At 40.8% G+C, this 21,336-nt stretch overlaps 1 protein-coding gene across 4 annotated transcripts in view; it reads left to right on the plus strand.

Annotated features, from left to right (window-relative positions):
* EPC1 (enhancer of polycomb homolog 1) overlaps positions 1–21,336 on the plus strand; it is a 112,949-nt gene that overhangs the window by 31,945 nt on the left and 59,668 nt on the right. The window contains exon 1 of one of the 4 annotated variants that reach the window (XM_008002725.3): positions 1,592–2,049. The exons of 2 other annotated variants lie outside the window; for them this stretch is intronic. In XM_008002725.3, coding sequence (XP_008000916.1) covers positions 1,897–2,049 — 153 coding nt within the window. In that variant the 5' untranslated portion in view covers positions 1,592–1,896. Of the gene's footprint in view, positions 1–1,591; positions 2,050–21,336 lie in introns of those variants that run through there. One more of the 4 variants, XM_008002726.3, reaches the window with a different exon arrangement.

A 21,336-nucleotide genomic window follows, 5' to 3' on the forward strand; every position in this document is an offset into this window, starting at 1 on the left:
CACTTAGTTCGCCGTGTGGCAGTTGCCATTCGCGGGTCCTTCTCCCCACTGTGTAAGTTCCTCCAAGAGCCCTGTGGGTGCCAAGCTGACTTGGAAGGCTATGAGGGCTCAATACACACACTCATTACTCATTGGATGAATAAATGCACAGTCTCTGTATAGGAAATGCAGGTGAACGTCCTTCTGCCTCATTTAAGTGAGCTGCTAATATCGGAGTTTTAGGATAATTTTGGAGAACTGCAATCCGCCTGTCTTCTCCCTACCCCACGGAGTTGGCTAAACCAGCCTGGAGACTAGCAGTTTGCCTGTGTGCCCTAAGCTAGTGACAGCTCATATCAAGCCCAATATTTAAGGAGCATGATTACTTTTACTATGTAGTCCCCAGGGAGAAAAGGAGACTCACAAAACATTTTTGTATCTTTTTGTATCTTGTTACACAAGATACAAACTTGTGCACCAAGATACAAATTGAAACTCGAATTGAAATTTGGCTGCCAATTTATTAAACCCACCTCAACAATTTTCTCTATTTAAAAAAAAAAAAAAAAAAAAAAAAAAAAAACACGAAAAGAGAAGAGATCTCTGGTACCCATTTTCATGTAATATAAACCGATGCCACCAATCTATCATATCCATCTAAATCCAATAATTCAGCTTTTTGTTTGTTTGGCGGGAGTACGACAGGTCTTTATATGATTCAGTGTTACAAAGTTTTTCGGAGGACAAATGGTAAGTGTGAACCCACGGCTATATGAAGCCGCCGTTTCTTTGAGTACAAAATCATGAGCTAGACCTAAAGAACCGGCTTTAAATTCCGAAGTAAATCTGGCTTCTAAATGTTACGGTGGTGGGTAATAATTTCCTTTGCTTCAGTTACTATCTAAAAAGTAAGTATGTGTAGATAAAAATGCATGATTTTAAAAAATCTACTTTGTAGAATAGGATACTATCATTTATATTAAGCCCAATGCGTGGGAAACGGATCAATGACTTGATGCAGTGCCTACAAAATATTATAATCCAAAGTTGCATTAGGACATAAAAATAACTGCTGATAAAAGTTTACTCAAAGTAGCATCTGCCCCTAATTCAGTTTGTATTTTTATCGTAAAGACCTAAGTCGCCGCGGGAACTAGGCTGTGCGTTCGCCCCCCGCCGGCAGACGGCGGCGCGCGGCGCCTCAGGAGCGCCCCTCCGAAGCCCTGCGGGGGCGGCCGCTGGCGGACACCCCACAGAGGTCCGAGCTCTCCGAGTCCCCGGTCCCCGGGCCCGAGCCCCGCCTGCCACTCTCCCCAGCTGCCTTTCCAAACACCGCCGTGCTGGTGTTTTCCCGCACCTTGTTCGCCCGTCAGAAAACGGCGCTGGGAGGGAGCAAGCGTGAGAAAGTGAGCGTGTGCGCGGCCGGAGAGCACGACCCAAGAGCCGACGCCGGGTGTCCGAGCGCCCAGTCCGCCCTGTCCGCCCCTGGGCCCGCGAAGGGCGGGGGCCCGGAGTAGCGAGGCGCGGGAAGCGAGGCCGGCGGGTGCCGGGGGTTGGCGGGACGCGCGCTCCGTGCCGGCGCCGGCCTCGAGCCCGCGCTCCCTCCCCCCGCCCGCGTGCCCGCGCCGCTGCGCGATGCAGTGTGGGGAATGGCTGGGGTTGGCTGAAGAGCGCACAGTGGAGTTTTAATGTCCGCCATGTTGGCCATGGCGTATTGAAGAGAGCGAGCGAGAGAGGAGCGGAGCGGCACAGCCTCCCACCCTCCCGGCTGGTGTTAGTGCCCGGACGGCGGGCTCAGCGCTCCGCCCCTCAAGTCCCCGGCAGCGGTTGGCGAGTGGGGACCGAACCCCCGGTTCTCCATGATCCCGCTGGCCGGGGCCGTTTCCCCAGAGCGGAGAGGTATCTGCTGCGCCTGAGATGAGTAAACTGTCGTTTCGGGCGCGGGCGCTAGACGCCTCGAAGCCGCTGCCGGTTTTCCGCTGTGAGGATCTGCCCGACCTGCACGAATACGCCTCGATAAACAGGGCCGTGCCGCAGATGCCCACCGGAATGGAGAAGGAAGAGGAGTCGGTACGTGTTAACTCCCCTGTCCGACCCACCGTCAGGCCCGCTCCCTCTGCTGCCTGCGGCGGCGGCGGAGCAGCAAACCCACACAAAATGGCCGCCATCTTCTCTTCGCCGCCGACTCTCAGTCGCCGGCCGGGCCTATACCCCGCCTCCCCCGGCCTCGACCCCCGGTCGCCGCGGCCCGGCGGGGCCCCTTCTAAGGCCACCCGCCGACCCCGGCCACTTGTACCCGGGTCCCGCGGAGTTCGGGGGCCCGAAAGGCACAAAGGGGTCACGTGACGAAGCTGCCGGCAGCCATTTTGTGTCTTAGTTCTTGGGTTGGGCCTTGTGCATCCGGAGAGGGGAACGGGCTGGGTGGCGGTGGGGGTGCGGCGAGCCGGGAGCCGTGGAGGACCCGCCTGCAGGCCTCTCCGTGGGCCGCTGGGTGGCGCTCTAGGGCCACTGCGGCCCGCGCGCCGCTGCCCGGGCCGGGAGCGCAGGTTCTGTGCACGGTCGCGGAATTTGATTGCCCCATGGCCTGGGAAGCTTGTTGGGCTCAGTGCAGCCCCCACGTGGAGCCTCAGACGGGCATGTCATGTTGCCTGCGGCTCTATGAGGCTTTTCTCCCCTCTGCAAGGAAATGCCGAGGGTGCAGTGTGTTTGCCCGGACGACTTACTTTCCTAGAAGATAAGACTTATTCTCAATGTCCTCTTTCTGGGACGTTTGCATCCATCCCTCTCCAGAGCTAGTTGTTTGGAGGATAATAAACCACTATCCCTGACGTTTTCTGTGATCCTTGCGAGTATCTTGCAGATTTGTTTGGAGTGCTCTCTCTTCCGAAGCCTGTAATCTTATCTATTTGTAAAATAAATTTAAGTTCTCCTGCTTTCTGGTATCTCAACATAGGGGGAGAAGAGACCCAATTTAAGTAACTGTTATAGATCTAAATTTCGAAGGAGGATCCTTATTCAAAACCGAACTAAAACTAAGTGACTTGATTCACAGAAATCTTAATATTGAGATGTCTAAATTGGGTGGGTTTCAGCACGTAAATGACTGTTAACAACTAATAGACATTTTACCATCGCTATGGCTTTACCTTGTTGTGGAAGTTGGGTTCAGACACCAGGATAATAGAATCTTCCTCTCGTTTCCCCCAGATCCTTGACAGTATAACTTGATGACTTCTAAGCCTAAGGAATTGCATACCTTGGTTTTCAGGTACAGCCATTTAAACAGGGTGCAGTGTATTGACAGTTCAAGGAAGTCCAGCAGTCGCGTGGATTTGTGTGCTACAATTTTGTTGTGGAAAATTGTACTGTAATACTTCTCTTGGTACTGTAAGAATTTTTATTGTAGAAATTATGCTCTGTACTGTTGTTTTTGGAAATAAAACTGTTTAAACTCTTTGGGTTGTTTAACCTTTTAAAGTAAAATAGCTGTGACAGTGGAATGTTACTTTTGAGAGTAGTGTCTTAAATCTAACTTCACAGATAAGCCAAGTGTATGTAGTAGCTGAGATTGTCTAGTTGGGCACTGACTTTCAGCACATTGTCTTATGAGACACTACCTCTTAATTTATTTTACTTGTATCAACTTTAGAGTAGCATGGTGCCATTTGTTTATTTTTTAATAAGTGATTTGTTTTTAAAATTAAAGTACTTGTGACTGCAGAATCTTGTCTTTTGGTTTTATTTTTATTTCTGTTTATAAGTTTTACAGATAATACTTTCAAGTATTGGGGTGTTGGTGTTACCCTGCCCTGGAAATTAATTTGTAGTTCTTGTTTTACAGGCAAGGAAGGGGAAAGCCTTGATTAAAGCAAGACAGCACTACAGTACACTTTAGACATTAGTTAAGTCTTGCTTCTGTGAATACTTTGGACAGTCCCAAGAGTTACAACCTAAAGTCAGAGCTGAGCTCAGTGAAATACCAATGCTTGTTAAATTTTACAGGTAATTTTATTCGCTGAAATAATTTTGATTTTTTTTCTTTTCTGAGACGGAGTCTCACTCTGTTGCCCAGGCTGGAGTGCGGTGGCACCATCTTGGCTCGCTGCAGCCCTCCACCTCCGAAGTTCAAGTGATTCTCCTGCCTCAGCCTCCCCAGTAGCTGGGATTATAGGCGCTTGCTACCACGCCCGGCGGATTTTTGTATTTTGAATAGAGACGGGTTTTGCCATGTTGGCCAGGCTGGTTTTGAACTCCTGACCTCAGGTGACCCCCCCCCCCCCCCGCCTCGGCCTCCCAAAGTGCTGGGATTACAGGCATGAGCCACCGTGCCCAGCCAGTTTTGACATTTTATACTGCAGTGGCTATCAATAGTTTGTGACATGTGGAGTCCCTAATTTTGAAACAGGCATTTTTTTTCCTTCAGATTGCCTTTTTCTGTTATCTGTTTAGAATTTTTCACTTCACATCCAACCCAAGCTATGTATGAGGAGAGAAGCGTAGACCTCAAGAATAGATACCGAACCTAATGGAAGAATGTAAAAAGTACCCCGTAAACAAGCTGCTGTACAGTCCTGTGGTTCATGCTGTTAGTGGTAGGCTGTGTAAATCATAATATTGAAAGTAGTGTGTTATGCAATGTTGAAAAGGTATACTAAACATAAAGGTAATTGAATTCTGGATTCACCATAGAAAAACAGAAACTTTTTGATGATTTGTGGAAGCATTTTGTACTTCTAATAAAGAGGAAGGGTTAAAGCAAACTTCTGCCTGTAACTGACACATTAGTTATTTGTTATCTTGTTAGGTCACTGTAACCTAGAACCTGAATTGACTGTCTCAGAAAAAAAAGTATGTAGTCCTATGTTGGTCCTGAAAGGTGAGGACAGTTTTTGTTATACACCACCTCATTAAAGCATTTTATTGATCAAAATAATCTGCAGAATTGTCATGTGAAATACGCCTAGTAATTGTTATGTTGTTTCTGGATATACTTGACAGAAATCCATGTCTTTTAACATTGGGAAAATAAGTATTATTCGTGTATTCCCATTTAACCAGTTCTAATAATATGAGCTGAACATACGGACCTAACGAGGCAGACTTTTTTAATTTTTAAGAAACAAGTAGAAGCCCTTACCCCCCCCAAAAATAATTTGGAGGTGGAAAATGTTACTGAACTTTCTTATTTTTTAATTATTGTGGTAGTACTGAAAAAGTAATTTCAGATTGTGATAAATTGGAGAATTTGACTGGATCAAAGATGTTAGAGATTAAATGTGAATTCGCAGAATGTAATGCATCGAAATTTGCTAAGTCTGAAAGTAACAGATTGGCGAGATGCTGTGTCTCATGCCTGTAATCCCAGCACTTTGGGAGGCCAAGATGGGTGGATCACCTGAGGTCAGGAGTTCGAGACCAGCCTGGCCAACATGGTGAAACCCTGTCTCTACTGAAAATACAAAAATTAACCAGCCGTGGTGGCGGCTTCCTGTAATCCCAGCTATTCAGGAGGCTGAGGCAGGAGAATCACTTGAACCGGGGAGGTGGAAGTTGCAGAGGGCTGAGATAACCCCATTGCACTCCAGCCTATACAACAAGAGCGAAACTCCATTTCAGAAAAAAATGATTTAATTAAAAATAAAAAGGTAACATGCTGAAAATACAATGTATTTAAGTACAGATGTGACTTAAATCACAGCGAAATAATAGACTTTCAGCTCTGAGATAATTGAGTCCCTTTGGGGTTTAAAAAAAGATAAAAGTTTAAACAAGTGCTTGGTTGGTGCAGGGGCATATGTCCTATTATAAATATTTTACAATGTTAACTTTAAGATTATAATTTAATTATCTTTATAATCTTAAACCTTGTGCTATGGCTTTGCATTCTATTGAAAGGTTAAACTTACCAAATAGATTAATACTATCAAATATTTTTATTAAAATTGACTCGATTAAAATTGGAGCTTTATGTTGTTACGATTCTCCTTTACGGAAACATCACTTTAAGAGACATTCTTAAAAAGTCGATTTTAAAATGATACTTAGCAAAATGGAGCTACTGTTCCATAGTAGTTTAACTTTTCATTGGGTTGTCTAGGGTGCATTGTTCCATTTATGAGGGGATGACAACCTTTCCTCTTCTGTTACCTCGACTGGTTTGGGTAGAATATTTGGTGTAATTAAGATGTTAATGATGTTATATTGATACTACCTTACAGTCACCTTTGAAACTGTTACAAGTAGGATCTAACCACCATAATCCAGCACCTTAGTTCTATAGGATTCTAACAGGACAGGATAGTCTTTATACTCCCACCTTTTCTGTATTACTGGCACCATATACATTGTTACTAAGCCCAAGTTAAGAACTATTTATAAAAAGTGGATGGGAGTTGTTTGTTTGTAATTATGGGGAAATGGGAAATATGTACATATCCTTGATATGAGAAAAAAAATGGTTACTGCATTTCCAAAACTTAGTAATAAAAACCTCGTTTAAATTTAAATCACTTTTGAAGGAAACCAAGAGTCTCTTTCTTTTACCTTTAATATTTTAAACCAGTATTTTTAGTCCCTTTATCTGGAGCTGTAAAGATCAGTCTAGATTTCTCCATTCTATCCACTGTCTTGGAAGTGAAGAGAAATACATGAAATCTCAATTATAGTAGAAGAAAGTTTAACAGACTAATTACACATAGTTTGAATTAGAAAATAATTGAGAGTATGGGGATTTTTGCATTAGATTATAATTAGTTCAGATAAAATCAAAGATAGTAATAAAATATTTCAGCTTTCTATACTGTCCAAAGATATTTTTGCATAAAGTTGCTAAGCTAGGGTTCTGAGGGTTATGTGGAAATAATTGTGGAAGTGATGAATTCCCACCATATGCCTATAAAAGGTTAGAATATATTTTTCTAGGGAGAAGGTTCACACTTGTCATCAATTTCTCAAGGTGTTGGTAATGGCCTGGGGCAGAAAGCCCAGGGTTTAAGATCAACTGTCTCATAAATTTCAGACTGAGTCATTTTTGGTTTTATCTCATTTGGCAGTTACTAAATAGACTTAGTCAAAGGAGGATAATTGAAAAAGGACAGGCAGTCCAAGAAGAGACTAAGGATTCTTGAATACAGTAGGGAACTTTTGAACACTTACATGCTGACGCACCTGAAATGTTAGTACTAACTTTTGTTTCAGTATACCATTTGAATGTGTTTGTGTATCTAATGGTATTTTGTGGGTGCTTCATGATCAGCATTGGCAATTGTACTGAATTACATTTTTTCTGTTAATAGGACTTAATTAAAAGTACTGTCTAGATACAGGGTAGCTTAAATTTTATGAACAAGAGAAAAAGTTGTGCATAATGGTTCATGAATTTGTGGGCAGAATTAAATATATCAACCCCTCCTGTTAAAAACAGCTGGGTTTTAGTTTCATATTTTGCATTCTACTATGTCATGGTATGTACTGGTAGTAATGGTAGAAACATAGAAGCTGTAACACACACAGAGACGTGTCCGTTTTAAAGCAGTAATGACGAGAGTTCTTTTCATATATATAAAGATGTGAATTCTGATTACATTTATTACTCAATTTTCTTGAAAAGTTAAGGATGCTTAGTTGTTAACAGCAGTTAGTTACAAGCAGAAGATAGCATTTTAAGGGAGCAATAATACCATGGAATTAATGGTATCATTTGTGATCGTACTTCTTAGAAGAAGAGAATGCACAAGGAGATGAGAATTTTATATTGTAATTCAGGAATAAAATGAGTGTGTCTAAGGGCAAAAGTGATATGAAAGTATGACATACTTTCAGAGACAGAACTAGAGTATGTATTTTACTTTTAAAGTAGACTTTTGGAACATGAAAGTGTGACTTGCATTAATATAACTTTTTGATAAGAATAAGCCAAATTATGAGAAATCAGTAAGAAGACAAGGGATTCAAATGTTTTAAACAACTTGCTAGAATTGCTTTTTTTTTTTTTTTTTTTTTTTTTGCGTCAAAGTCTTGCTCTGTCACCCAGGCTGGAGAGCAGTGACATGATCATAGCTCACTGCAGCTGCAGCCTCAACCTCCCTAGCTCAAGCACTGCTCTCACCTCAACCTTACAAGTAGCCGTGACTACAGGTACACACCACCATGCCTAATTCTTTGTATTTTTTTGTACAAAAAATTTTTTTGTACAAAAAATACAAAAAATTTTGTATTTTTTGGTTAGGAAACATGTGACCTGATTTACTGTGTTGTCCGGACTGTTCTCAAACTCCTGGGCTCAAGTGATCCACCTACCTTGGTCTCCCAAAGTGCTGAGGTTATAGGCGAGAGCCACTGCACCTGGCTCTAGAATTGCTTTTAATTTATTGATGCTAACTATGTTGCCTTCAACACATTTATAAACTGTAGCAAATCTTTCTTAAGTTTATTAAAGCCTATAATAATAGTGATTTTGAGTTCTTACAGTATTTTAAATATAGTGGACACTCAACTTTGCACCTTTAAATATATGAAGTGAATTCCATCTACCAACCCTGCTGTAATAGGTATATGAAAAACAAAAGCAAACTTGCTGTACTTACTACATCTACTGTAATATGTTACCTGAGATGTAGCTTTGATCAATGCAGATACAATCAGTTCTTCAAAAGCTAAAGCTCTCCCTCAAGTATTTGTTGTAATGGAGGTAATCTTTAAAGTTTTGGTTCAGTTTTTGTATATGTGTTGTGATAATCACTTGCTGAATTGCAAAGCAGATTATTAAAGCAAATCGTTTCAGTTGAATTTCCCTCAGTATAGCAAGTACTGACTGAAGAAATTGGATGTGACCTTAGAGTGAATCTAGGGGCAAGCATGACCTGAGGTTTAAAATGTCCTGCGAATGATTTAATATAGGTTCCAATCTTTTTATATATTGGAATGAACTGTTTTGATAATGTAGCAATTGTATATCCTCTGAGTATCCAAACAGCAATTGTGTATCCCCTGAGGAAACTTTCCTACCTTGATTTTTGTATCCATTGACAAGGCACTTAACCTCACTGAAAGAACATTAGTCTCTGCATTTGTTAAGTCTTCTGATCTACCTTACAAAATAGCTCTGAGGAGTGAATAAGGCAGTGTATGTAAAATCATGTGCAGATGAATTTCATTATTACCAAACACTAATAGAATTTTTAGAATGACAGTGCTTTTTGTTCTCAGAAGATAGTTAACATTATATTTTGTATTTGGGATTGTTTGACATAAAAGTGTTAGATATATTTTGTCTCCTTACAGAGTTGTATGATATGATTGTGAAAAACTATGTATTTTAACTTAGTCTATTATTATTATTGAGACAGAGTTCACTCTGTCACCCAGGCTGGAGTGCATGCCACAGTGCAGTGGCATGATCTCGGCTCACTGCCACCTCCACCTCCCAGGTTCAAGTAATTTTCGTGCCTCAGCCTCCTGAGTAGCCGGGACTACAGGTATGTGCCACCATGCCCAGCTAATTTAGGTAATTATTAGTAGGAAAAAGCATCAAACTAGGAGTTTCTAGACTTAAGGCCTTACTCTAGCCTCTAACTCTGCTTCCACATGCCCCAGGTTTTCTTGACTGTAAGATGCAGTAGGCCTATGGTAGTTTCCTGTTGTAATGAGAACATTGTGTTGCCATTATATTTAAATCTGTTTCCAAAAGAATTTTATGTGTTTAGAGAGTAGTCATTAAATCGAGTTAATCTCATTTGCGTGTTACCTAAACGTAATTTGCATGGAAGTAAAGGTTAATGGATAGTTGGTTCCAGTTTAGGAAGGGTCAAGTTCTAAAAGCCAGTCTCTAAAGGATTTTAAAGATATAATTGGATGCAGTAGTCAGAAAATAACTTTTATTGTCATGAGAATTTGAGATTAGAGCCAGAATGTATTATTATTATTATTATTATTATTTTATTTTTATTTTTTCTGAGACAAGGTCTCCCTCTGTTGCCCAGGCGGGAGTATAGTGGCACGATCTCGGCTCATTGCAGCCTCAGCCTCCTGGGCTCAAGGATCCTCCCACCTCAGCCTCCTGAGTAGCTGAAACTCCAGGCGGATGCCACCATATGTTCTTACGTGGCAGTGGAACAAGATACTACAGAATGTTAGTTAGAAGGAGAAGGATAATTTTTTTTGGGTTAGGAAACATGTGACCTGAAACTGGAGTGGTGGGAATGAGCCAGCCATGGGAAGAGCTGCATGAGGAACATTCCAGACAGAGAGACCTACAGGTGCACAGAGACTGAACTGAAACAGAAAGGAGGCTAGTGTACTCAGAGCAGAGTGAGCAGGGGATTGGAGATTAGGAGATAAGGACACATACGTACTTGGGATCCACATCAGGAAGGGATTGTTAGGCTACCATGAGAAGTTTTGACTGTGTTGAAATGAAGTAAGCTATTCACAAGTTTAAGGGAGTGACATGATCTGATTTAATGGTTTTTCAAGATTATTCTGGCTACCATGTGGAGAATGAGTCATACTGGGCAAGAGTGATGATGGTGGCTTTAAGTAGGGTTGGTACTAGTGGAGATGAAGAGAAATGGATGGATTTGAGATATATTTTGAGAAGCCAGAACCAACAGAACTTGCTGGTGGATTTGAATGTACTAGTTGGAAAGAGAGAATCCAGGATGAACCTCCAGCTTGAGCAGCTGGATAGATGAGTGGGCCACTTACAGAGAAGGGACAGTTGGGGTGGGGGATGTAGAAGGGATGGACTTACTCAGTTTGAAATGTGCCTCTTTTGTCCTAACTGGATATGTGAGAATATATACATTAGAGCAGTTTGTGCTAGTAATGTATAATTTGGAAGTCATGAGTTGGTACTATAAATCTGAGAGTCTTCCCCTTATGAATCACATAGAATGCTGTGCTGTGGCACTGAGAGGAGAAGCTACTGAAAAGATTTTCTTCATTTTTAGAGTAAAAGCATCTCAAGAAGGAAGGACATTGGTTAACTATGTCCATTGAGAAGACGAAAGTATAGGAAGGTAATTTAATTAGATGTGTGCCATTGGCATGTTTTGGTGGAGTGGTGAGAAGGAAAGCCCAGCTGGAGTAGAAGAAATAATAGAAGATGAAAAAGGGGACATAGCAAGTATAGTCAGCTCTTTGGAATAGCTCTGCTATGAAAGAGCGGGGAAAAAAAAACGGGCTGGAGTAGCTGGAGGAGGCTCCCAGATCAGCAGATGATTTCTTTTAAAAATTAGTTACAGAGTTCCACCAGGCACAAATGAAGGAAACAAATGAAGCTGAGCCCTAGATTGCCCCACTTCACTGCTTTGAGAATTTTCAGATTGCAGCACAGGGAGGGGAAATCCCAAACAAATCTGGCAACTCCTTCAGTTGAAGAAACAGGATTCAGAGTGTGGGGAGGCCTAAGTGACTTCGGAGCAGAGTACCACAGCTGCACAGAGAAAGAGCTCCAGATATTCACAGGGTGTCCCTCCAAGTGGCTAGCTGAAAACTCATCTGACCCTGTCCATGAGGAACTTCCAAGTCTAGGGAAAAGCAACAGGAAAGAAAAAACAGTTTGGGAAGCTCATAGAGCCAAGACTATGCTACATTCCCACTAACCAGAATGGAAAGGCCTCAATACACAGCGTATCAAGTAGAACCCTCAGAAGGGTTATTGTCTCAGTAGTGAGGCTGAGGCCATATTAGTTCTAAAGACTGTTCTGGACTTGCCCTAACAAAGATTGAGCACTAGCCTGAAAAGAATCAAACTAAATTTCAAGTAACCTGATTGTGTCGCAGAACAAAGGCCAAAAATGTTTAAAGGAATATGAATAAGATCCTGCAACATAAAGCTCAGTGTTTAGCATCCAATAAAAAATTATCAGGCATGCAAAGAAGCTGGAAAATATGGCCCATAATTAGGGAAAAAATTAACAGAAAGAGACATAGAAATAACCCAGGTAATCAAATTAGATTAAAATGTTAAAGCTACAAATAAAAGCAAGAATTACTAGAACTAGTAGAATTATTTCATTTAAATAGTATGAAATAATCTCATCCTCTCTCCTACTCAAGGACTTCACTCCTAATAACTATTTTATGTCTCTCCTGGATCCATTTAATGGAGATATTGGTTACTAATTACAACAGGAACTTTTTTTTTCCTTTGTGAAAGGCAGGCAAATAAACGAGAAAAGATGCATGTCAGTCGTTAAGAGTTGGTTATGACAGGATGGCGTAGTTTATCCTATGATTGTATTTTCTCTGTGGGGTATGAGTGAGGTCATCACCTCAGAGTGAGGGAGAACCTTAAGATAAGGTAGGTATAGGAAAACTTAACTTAGTAGAAAAATGTAAAAGGATTGATAGACTTGCTGAAGGCTCAATATTTGTGATCATTTAAAATGAGACCAGTCAGCTCACTTAGGCAGTAGCATTCACTTGAGTTCCAGCACAAAGTAGGTAGATAAGGTTTGTCAAGGGTCAGTGTTTGGCCAGCAGGTACAAAGGAGTAAGACAGGGATGAAGGCATTAAAAATTAGGTAGTAGGCTGGGCACGGTGGCTCACACCTGTAATCCCAGCACTTTGGGAGGCCAAGGTGGGCGGATCACGAGCTCAGGAGTTCGAGACCAGCCTAGCCAACATGGTGAAACCCAGTCTTTACTAAAAATAAAAAAATTAGCTGGACATGGTGGCAGATGCCTGTAATCCCAGCTACTCCAGAGGCTGATGCAGGAGAATTGCTTGAACCTGGGAGGCGGAGGTTGCAGTGAGCTGAGATCACGCCATTGCACTCCAGCCTGGACAACAAGAGCACAACTCCGTCTCAAAAAAAAAAAAAAAAAAAAAAAAAAGGTGGTAGATGATCGTGATGGACCATGGAATCTAAGCAGGTAAGCAGGGAAAGAAGACATCTGGGAGCTGATGAGTAGTTGAAAAATGGTAGGACTCAATTGGGATGGAAGGCTCTGTGGAATTGATTGGTTACAGTGGGAGTGCTTGAGTGAGTGAAACCAAGTCATGAGGGTGGTGGCTAAAGAGTGACATGCTTGAGTTTAAACTTCAGAGGTGGCACAATTATTAGTGAAGGCAACATCTAGAGTATAACCATAGGAGTGGTGGCTGAGATGGAGTAGAGGAAAAGATCAGCGTGGGCAAGGTCATGCTGTTTCATCATTATTCATGTAAATTCTGTCATGAAAAATTATGCTAGAAGTGTGGTAGTTGAGAAAACAGCACTGTGGCTGTGACTGAAAGAGTGTATATGACAGCTTTAGGGAGAGAGTGATGCTGTGAACTTGAGGGGTTGTGTTTTTTTGAAAGGACAGCAAAGAAATGGGGTAGAACTGGCAGTGGAAAGCAAGGAGAGTGGGTGTGTATGCCATCCACAAGTCTGTGGCATATGGGAAAATAAACAGCTTCTGCTTGAAAGGGCGATGGGGAGTATTGTTTCTGGAATACACTGCCAGACTTCAGTTAGGGCAAGATGAGGAAACACTGAAAGAAGTTGAGAATGAATATAAAGAAGAGTTTGCTGATACATCTTTAGTCTAGACAACAGAGTAGAAGACTTTGAGACAGTCAGGAAGGGTGGAAGATTGGGACAGATTAGGAGATGCTGAGATTAGAATGGCGATGAGAGCCAGGATGGTACTGTTGTGTCTTGGACTCTGTTGGTAATGGTTACAAAGAATGATGGGATTTATCCAGCCAACCTCAAGTGAGCAAACAATACAAGATAACCCTCCTGCTAGATACTCTAAACTGTAGAGGACCATTCTTGCAGCTAGATAGCCTCAAGGAAGGGCAGCTCCACTAGGTAGGAAGTGATGACCCCTTGAACTCCAAGGAGTACCTATCATTCCTTCTGCACAGTTGTATAAATATCTTCACAATGAAGGATTTTTGTACAGCACGGTTGTTTCAGGGCTCAGAAAATGGACCTTTAAGGGTTGTATTGAATATCTCAGACTTCTCCTTCCTCTGCAGTGGTTCTCAACAGGGACTATATCATTCTCCCACCCTGGGGACATTCCGGAAATTTGTGGGGGTGCTTTGGATTGTCAGTTATTGGGAGATGCTGTTGACATTAATTAAAAATAAAAGGGGGCCTAGTAGTGATATAAACCCCACCATACAAAACAGAGTCCCATAAAATGACTTTTGAGTATCCCAGAGAACATTCCAGCAGATAAAATTATAATTTATAAATTATCTGAGTCTAGGACGTAATTTCATTTTACATGTGAAGTGTTTTTTGTACAGTTTTAATATACAGTAGATTTTCCAGAAAAGCAGCTAGTGTATAAGAGGATGTTGTACTTTTTTTGTTCAGAACTTTTGCAGGAGTTCTTATCATTGAAAAGTCACTTCATTGACATCACCATTTGTGGTATTTGAGTCAATAGCATATACCTGTATAAAGTGTGATTTTTTTTTTTTTTTTTTTTTTTTTTTTTTTAGCTGTTATATTCAAAAGTCTTATCCCATTGCAGCTCAAAGTCCAGAATCTCATCTAAGTTAGATTTCAGGTATAGTTGGGACTTCCTGGATGTTCCTTAAGTACAGCTTCTCAAGTACAATTCCTGCTGACCTGTAAAACCAAAGCAATATGTTACCTGGTCCTCATCCTTCCTCCAGACACTTGCCTAATATACAGCATTGGGTCAGGCTTAAGATAACCTCTATAATAAACATTTCTATCCAAGGCGGGGGCCAAGAGATAGTAGGCACAAGGCAATCCCTGGTCTGTAACAATTCTGAAATCCAATCAGGCAATCTTGGTTGGGTCTCGATTCCCGGGGATCCCCGGGTGTAATTCAGCTTTGCCCTTTGGGCATGTGGTTCTTTCTCCTGAGTTACCTTTTTCCATGAAAAGCAGTACATGTTGGTTTGCAAATGACTAGTTTTCTTATCTTGCTTTCTACCAAAATTTGGGGCCTCTGAAGGCTTCATTTTCCATCTGCCATCTCTTTCAGTTCAAGCTGGCAGTGTTTCACCATATGTAAGTCTTTTTTAAAAGCTTTGTGCATCTTTTGTGAATCCTTTTGGGGTCAGTCTGTTAATTGAAAATCATATGCACAAATTTCTTTGAGATACGCCCTTTACTACCTTGAGCTTCTGCTGAAAGACAACACCCTTTGCCTTGCAAAGCCTTATTGTCTGAGAGACACTGTGAAGTGCATAATTCTAGCAGGCCTTTTGTCTGACAAAGTAGTATTCTGAGGTACCATCATTGGTATTTCTGAGATATTAACAGAAGATTTTATAGTTACTCCCATGGCTTAGTTTTTAGATCATGTTTTTCTGGCAGTGCCCTGGATTTGATCTTGGCTCAGAATCCATTTCTGAATATTAGCATTGTTTGCAATCTGAAGAGACTGCAAATTTTCCAAATCATCAAGTCCTTGCTCTTCTTTAAGAAGTCTTCATTTAATTTATGTCTTCTCATTTTTTGCTGCATATAGCAGAAAAAGCAAGGCAGCACTTTCTAGTTGAAACTCTCCTTAGCTAAATGACCCAGTTCATTACATAAAATTTCCAGGTTTTTGTGGGGTTTTTTGTTGTTTGTTTTTGAGACGAAGTCTCACTCTGTCGCCCAGGCTGTGGCGCGATCTCGGGTCACTGCAACCTCCGCCTCTTGGGTTCAAGCGATTCTCCTGCCCCAGCCTCCTAAGTAGCTGGGACTACAGGCGCATACCACCATGCCCAGCTAATTTTTGTATTTTTAGTAGAGACAGGGTTTCACCATGTTGGCCGGGATGGTCTTGATCTCCTGACCTCGTGATCTACCCACCTCGGCCTCCCAAAGTGCTGGGATTAACAGGCATGAGCCACCGCGCCCAGCCAAAATTTCTGGTTTTTATATGACCAGAGGTCACAGTGCTACTAAGCCTCCTGCCCCTTCCTAACAAAGATGCCTCCTCTTCTAGTTTCCAATAACATCTGCCTCACTTTTCTGTTCTCCTTGTAGCCTTATGAAATACCATGAGACTTTTTAAAAACAGCTTCTTAACTAAACTATCCTTAAGAGCCATGGGCTGTTTCCAATGCCAATCCAACATTTCAGTGTTTTGTTATAGCAGTTCGCACTCCCAGTATCAACATGTGTTATGTATCTATTACTATGTAACTAATTACCCAAAATGTAGCAGTTTAAAACAACAAACATTTGTAATCTCACAGTTTATGAGGATCAGGAATCCAGGGGCAACATCTGTTGGGTGGTTCTGACCAGGGTCTCCATAAAAGCTGTTCAGGATTGCAGTCGGCTGCAGCCCTGCTTCCAGGCTTGCTCACATTGTTGGCTGGAGGCTTCTGTCCCAGTCCTCTCTACTACCTGTGTGTCTTCACAGAACAAATGACTCTAGAGAGTGTGTACTAAGTGAGTAAGAATGCACACAAGTCTTTTATCACTCAATCTTAGAAGTGACATATCATCACTTCTGCCATGTGCTGTTGGTTACACAGACCAACCCTTGTTTACTGTGGGAGGGGACTACCCAAGGGTATGAACACCAACCATCCTGCAGGCTGGCTGCCATAACTGAACTATACGGTGAACTGAACTATACAGTGCTTCATGCTCTCTCATTGGCCATGCTGCCTCTCACTTCTGCCTTTACTTACACTGCCCTTTACCCCAAATGCTTTTCCTTTCCTCTATCTGTTCAACAAACCTGTTCGCTATCAACTTTTATGAAGCCTTTCCAAGCCGTATCATAGCACTTTTGGAAAACAGATTCATTTATGATTGTTTCCTATGCAACAAACCCTTTGAAAGCAAAAACTATTGTATCTTAAAGGCTTAATATTGCACTAGCATAAATGTTTCTTGAATTAGTGTTTAAATAGTTCCAAAATCTAGGTAGTCAATAACTTTGTATTCTAAAATAGTAATCAGATACCTGTTTTGTGTTTTCCTGCCTTTGAGCTTTTGAAATGAGACTAATAAAGTAAGGTTTAAGCTGTGCTTTATCGGAAGGACATGAGACATTTCAATAAACCAAAATTTTAAGCCAGAGAAAACGTTATGGCCTCCCCCAAAGTGTGTTTTGTGAAATGCTGTGCTTGGGCTACTTGTATGTCATGTTGACTTATGAGATGACTTACTCATCAAATACTTACACATTTACATTTACAAAGTATAGTGCCAAATACTGTGGAATTTACAAACATGTCTTGAAGGGGCTTATAATTCACATGGTAAATAAAACAATCTGAGGTAGTCTTTTTAAAGTCCCTGTTGTAAATATCAGAAATACTTATTTTTACTTTGGATAGTTTATATGTTCTCTCTAAGTCTAGTAAAACTGTGTAAACCAACTTTTAATATTAAGTTCTGGAGAAGTCATCTTTTTTTTTTCATTTGAAGTAAATGTAAGTACAATAGATGATGTAAAATCAAAACCATTCATTTTGCTCTAAATTTTTGTATATTAAAATTTCTTCTCTCTAATCTGAAAGTTTTGAAAATGAAGATTTTAGTTGCAGTTACCATATTACCTGCCTTAAAGTTTTGTTGTTGTTGTTTTTGTTTTTGTTTTTGTTTGAGATGGAGTTTCGTTCTTTTTGCCCAGACTGAAGTGCAGTGGTGCTATTTTGGCTCACTGCAACCTCCGCCTCCCAGGTTCAAGCAATTCTCCTGCCTCAACTTCCCAAGTAGCTGGAATTATAGACGCCCACCACCATGCCCAGCTAATTGAAGTTTCCTTTTCATTTACCATAATGGAATCTTGACACTGAATATGACTTCTGTATGGATTTTTTTATCTTTGTGAATGTTTCTTTGTAATGCAATTTAAAAGAAAATAGCAGTCTTTTTTTCTGTATACCCTGAAATATACAGAAAAAATAAATGATATACCTTGATTCATTTGTCTTGGAATTTTCTGTACAGTATTTTAAAACATTCATTAAGTTTTATTTCATCTTACGTTTGAACTTTTACACTGATTTTGTACTATACACATGAGATCAGACATTCTAACTTCTGTAGTGATGAAACATTTTGTTTTGCTTTTTTGGGGATGCTTTTTTTTCTGGACTTCATATTTTTATGACTGGGGTTTTTTTCCATAGAATTTCTCAGTTGAACCTTAATTCTTGTTCATATCTTAAAACTATTTCTCAAGGATGCATAATAGTTTGTATCACTAGCAAGAAACCAATTAATACCTATAATAATGCTCCTTTATTTGGGGCCGTAACTACCTTAAATCCTTTCTGGAATCTTAAATTTAAATAAAATCTGCAATTTCTAACATTTGGATCCAGGATTTTTCACTAAGCAGCCTGCCTTAGCAATTGGGAAATAATGGAATATAATCCAGTGTGTTTGACTACTAAATAAAGTGGCATGAAACAAGATGACCACTCATCCCTAATACATGTGTGTCTTCTAAAAGGATTGCTGGGGCTGTTGGAAGGGCATACTTGTGATGTAAATGCTGTTTTTTTGTTAGCTAGCTGTAACAAATCGGTGTGGGCTGCCCTTCCACTCAGTTTAATGTATTCAGATGGACTGTGAATCCAGTGGAGAAATTGGAGAGCTAGGATGAAGGTGTTGACAGGCTAGCAAAAGTTTAAAATAAGTTCCAAATATTTCAGATGGTATTGTCTCCATTGCTACTTCCCTAATTCAAGGTATTGCCATCTCTTGCCTAAGTTTAAGTAGCTTCCTCACTGGTCCTCCCAAGACTATAATTGCTGCCTCCCCAGTATTCTTAATACAACCAGTGGCCCTTTGAAAAAGGAAATCTCATTGTGTCACTCTTGCTAAAAACCTGTGAAGAGTTGCCATTGTTTTCAAAGTGGCATTATATACTAGGCTTTATGTAATCTAGTCCCTGTGTCCTTTTAGTACCTCCAAAGCCTTCAAATTCACTTCAGCCACAGAATCAGTTCTCATTTATTCTCCTGCACTGAAACACCATTCCCCTGTGGGTTGATTTAGTAATCTCCCACGGATCCTTCAGATCTCAGCTCAAGGTCACTTCCTTAGGTATCCACTCATTATGACAGGACTGTCACAGGCTCTCATAATATCATCTTTCATGGCAATTACTGCTGTAAATTTCCATTTTTTTTATGTAGTTACTTGGTTATAGTCTCACCACATGACTCCAAACTGCAGGTACCCCTAGCATTGGAGCTTAATGCCTCTGTAATTTTTTAATAAGTGACTGGATTGGCTTATTGTTAATTTATTCATATGCTTCTAGTTTAGTCTATCCCAGAGCTATGTTTAGAGATTAGAGACATAACTCCTATTGTAATTTACAGTTATATGAGGATAATGATGGTTCCATCAGAGTCTACCATGTAATTACTATGTGATTAGACAAGTAGCTTAACTGCTAGCCCTCATTTTTATCATTAATAGAGAAAACTTGAAATAGATGGTCTGTATGCTTGCCTCTTACTTGAATGTTCAATTGAGTTTAAGAGTTTCCCTCCATTTATTAGGCTAGGTATGGTTGGGCTATAAACATAACAATCTCAGAATCTTAGTGGCTTTGCAACAAAGTTCTGTGTTTAGCATTGCACTATCCGTTGGGTTGATTTGAGGGTTCTGTTCTATGTGGCCTCACTCCAGGATACAGACAGGCAGAGCAGCCTTTATCCTGAACATTGTGTACACTGCAGTGGAGGAGAGAGAGCTCTGGAAGATCTCATGTCTTTCTTTGCATCAGCTGTTAAGATGCTCTGGCCAGAAGTTACATGCCACTTTTGCTTACAGCTCATTGGCCAGAACAAGAAACATAGCTGCATCTAATCATAAAGGAGCCAGGAGGTACAATCTTGTCATATGACCAAAAGGTAGAAACAACAATATTAATAAGTAGGCCAAGGTTTGGCTTACCCTTCTTCTCACAGAGAAAATACACTCCTCTCCCCCAGTGAAGCCAGCTCAGAAGTCCCAAGTAATGACAGCTTCAAACTTAAGAGTTTCCAGGTGATACACATAATTCTATATATCAGACCTTGACCTGGAGAACTGTGAACGAAAATGTTACTTGCAACCACCTTCCCGCCACACCCAATATACGTTATAATAGGGACAGGATAACCCCAATAAGCACTTCCATGTGGATAACAGAACATTAGAGGAGCCCTGCAGTCCCCATCCCACAGCCATTCAGAAATCCCCCCACAGCCCCATGTCACAAGGGCTGGCTTACCCTAGATATGGGGAGTGTGCTTGTTTCAGCACTAGGTCTGCTCCCTAGGGGGACTCCCCAGGCCATTGTTTTTTGTGGCTGTTGGCATTGATATCTAGAAGATTCTTCCTTTTCCATCATCTTCCTTAGCCTCATCTGAAGTAGTCATTGGAAAATATGCCCTCATTGGGAGCTAAAAGGCTTGACAACCTGCTTTGTATAGAAAGTTGGAGACTTAAGCATACTTTTAAATCAGGTTTTTAATTCAGGCTCGGGGTTGTTTGTTGGTAGCACAACTGTGCAAGCTTGTAATGTGTCTAAAAACACATTTCCATTCAGCTCATATGCCAGTGTTCTTTACGGGATGTGTGTCTTATGAACTCTGCCACCAGGAACCTGCTGGGCTTTGTGTGTGTGTATTTATGTGTCTTTTTCTTTTCCTCAGACCTTTTTATTCAACTGAGAGCATTTACAGGGTGTCACAATTTTAGTTGGATCTCTGCTCTGAGACTCTTCTATTTAACCCATTCAGATGTTTTAACAGGGAATATGATGCCCATACTCTTGATTTGATTTGATACTCTTCCTTTGTTGCTCAAAGCCTTTGGTGGTTTTTAAACTTATGGCTTGGGGTTGAGAAATCTTTTCTTCCAACTGTGCAAGCCTCCGGGGCCCTCTTCCTTTTATTCCTGCTTACAAACTCTGGTCAATTTTAAAATTTGTTTCTTTCTTGCAATACTAAACACAGTCAAAACAACCAACACACCATTTTAATGTTAGCTTTTTTTTAAATTGGCGCATAGTGATCGTACATACAGTCATGTTCTGCATAGTGACATTTCAATCAACAACAGATCACATATATGACTCTTGATGTCCCCCAAAATTGTAATACCATATTGTTACTGTACCTTTTCCATGTTTAGATATGCTTAGATCCACAAATACTTTTTTGTGGTACAATTGCCTACAGTAATCAGTACGGTAACATACTATACAGGTTAGTAGTCTATAAGCTATACCATGTAGGTTAGGTATGTAGTAAACTATACCATCTAAGTTTGTTAAGTAAAATCAATAGTGTTTGCATGATCCAGTCACCTCATGATGCATTTGTCAGAACACATTCCCATTATTAAGCAATGCATGGCTATATTTATGGAATAATGTTTATACATGTGTACACTGTGTAATGACCAGATCATGGCA

This window comes from Chlorocebus sabaeus, chromosome 9 (genome assembly GCF_047675955.1).
Source record: "Chlorocebus sabaeus isolate Y175 chromosome 9, mChlSab1.0.hap1, whole genome shotgun sequence".
NCBI lineage: Eukaryota > Metazoa > Chordata > Mammalia > Primates > Cercopithecidae > Chlorocebus > Chlorocebus sabaeus.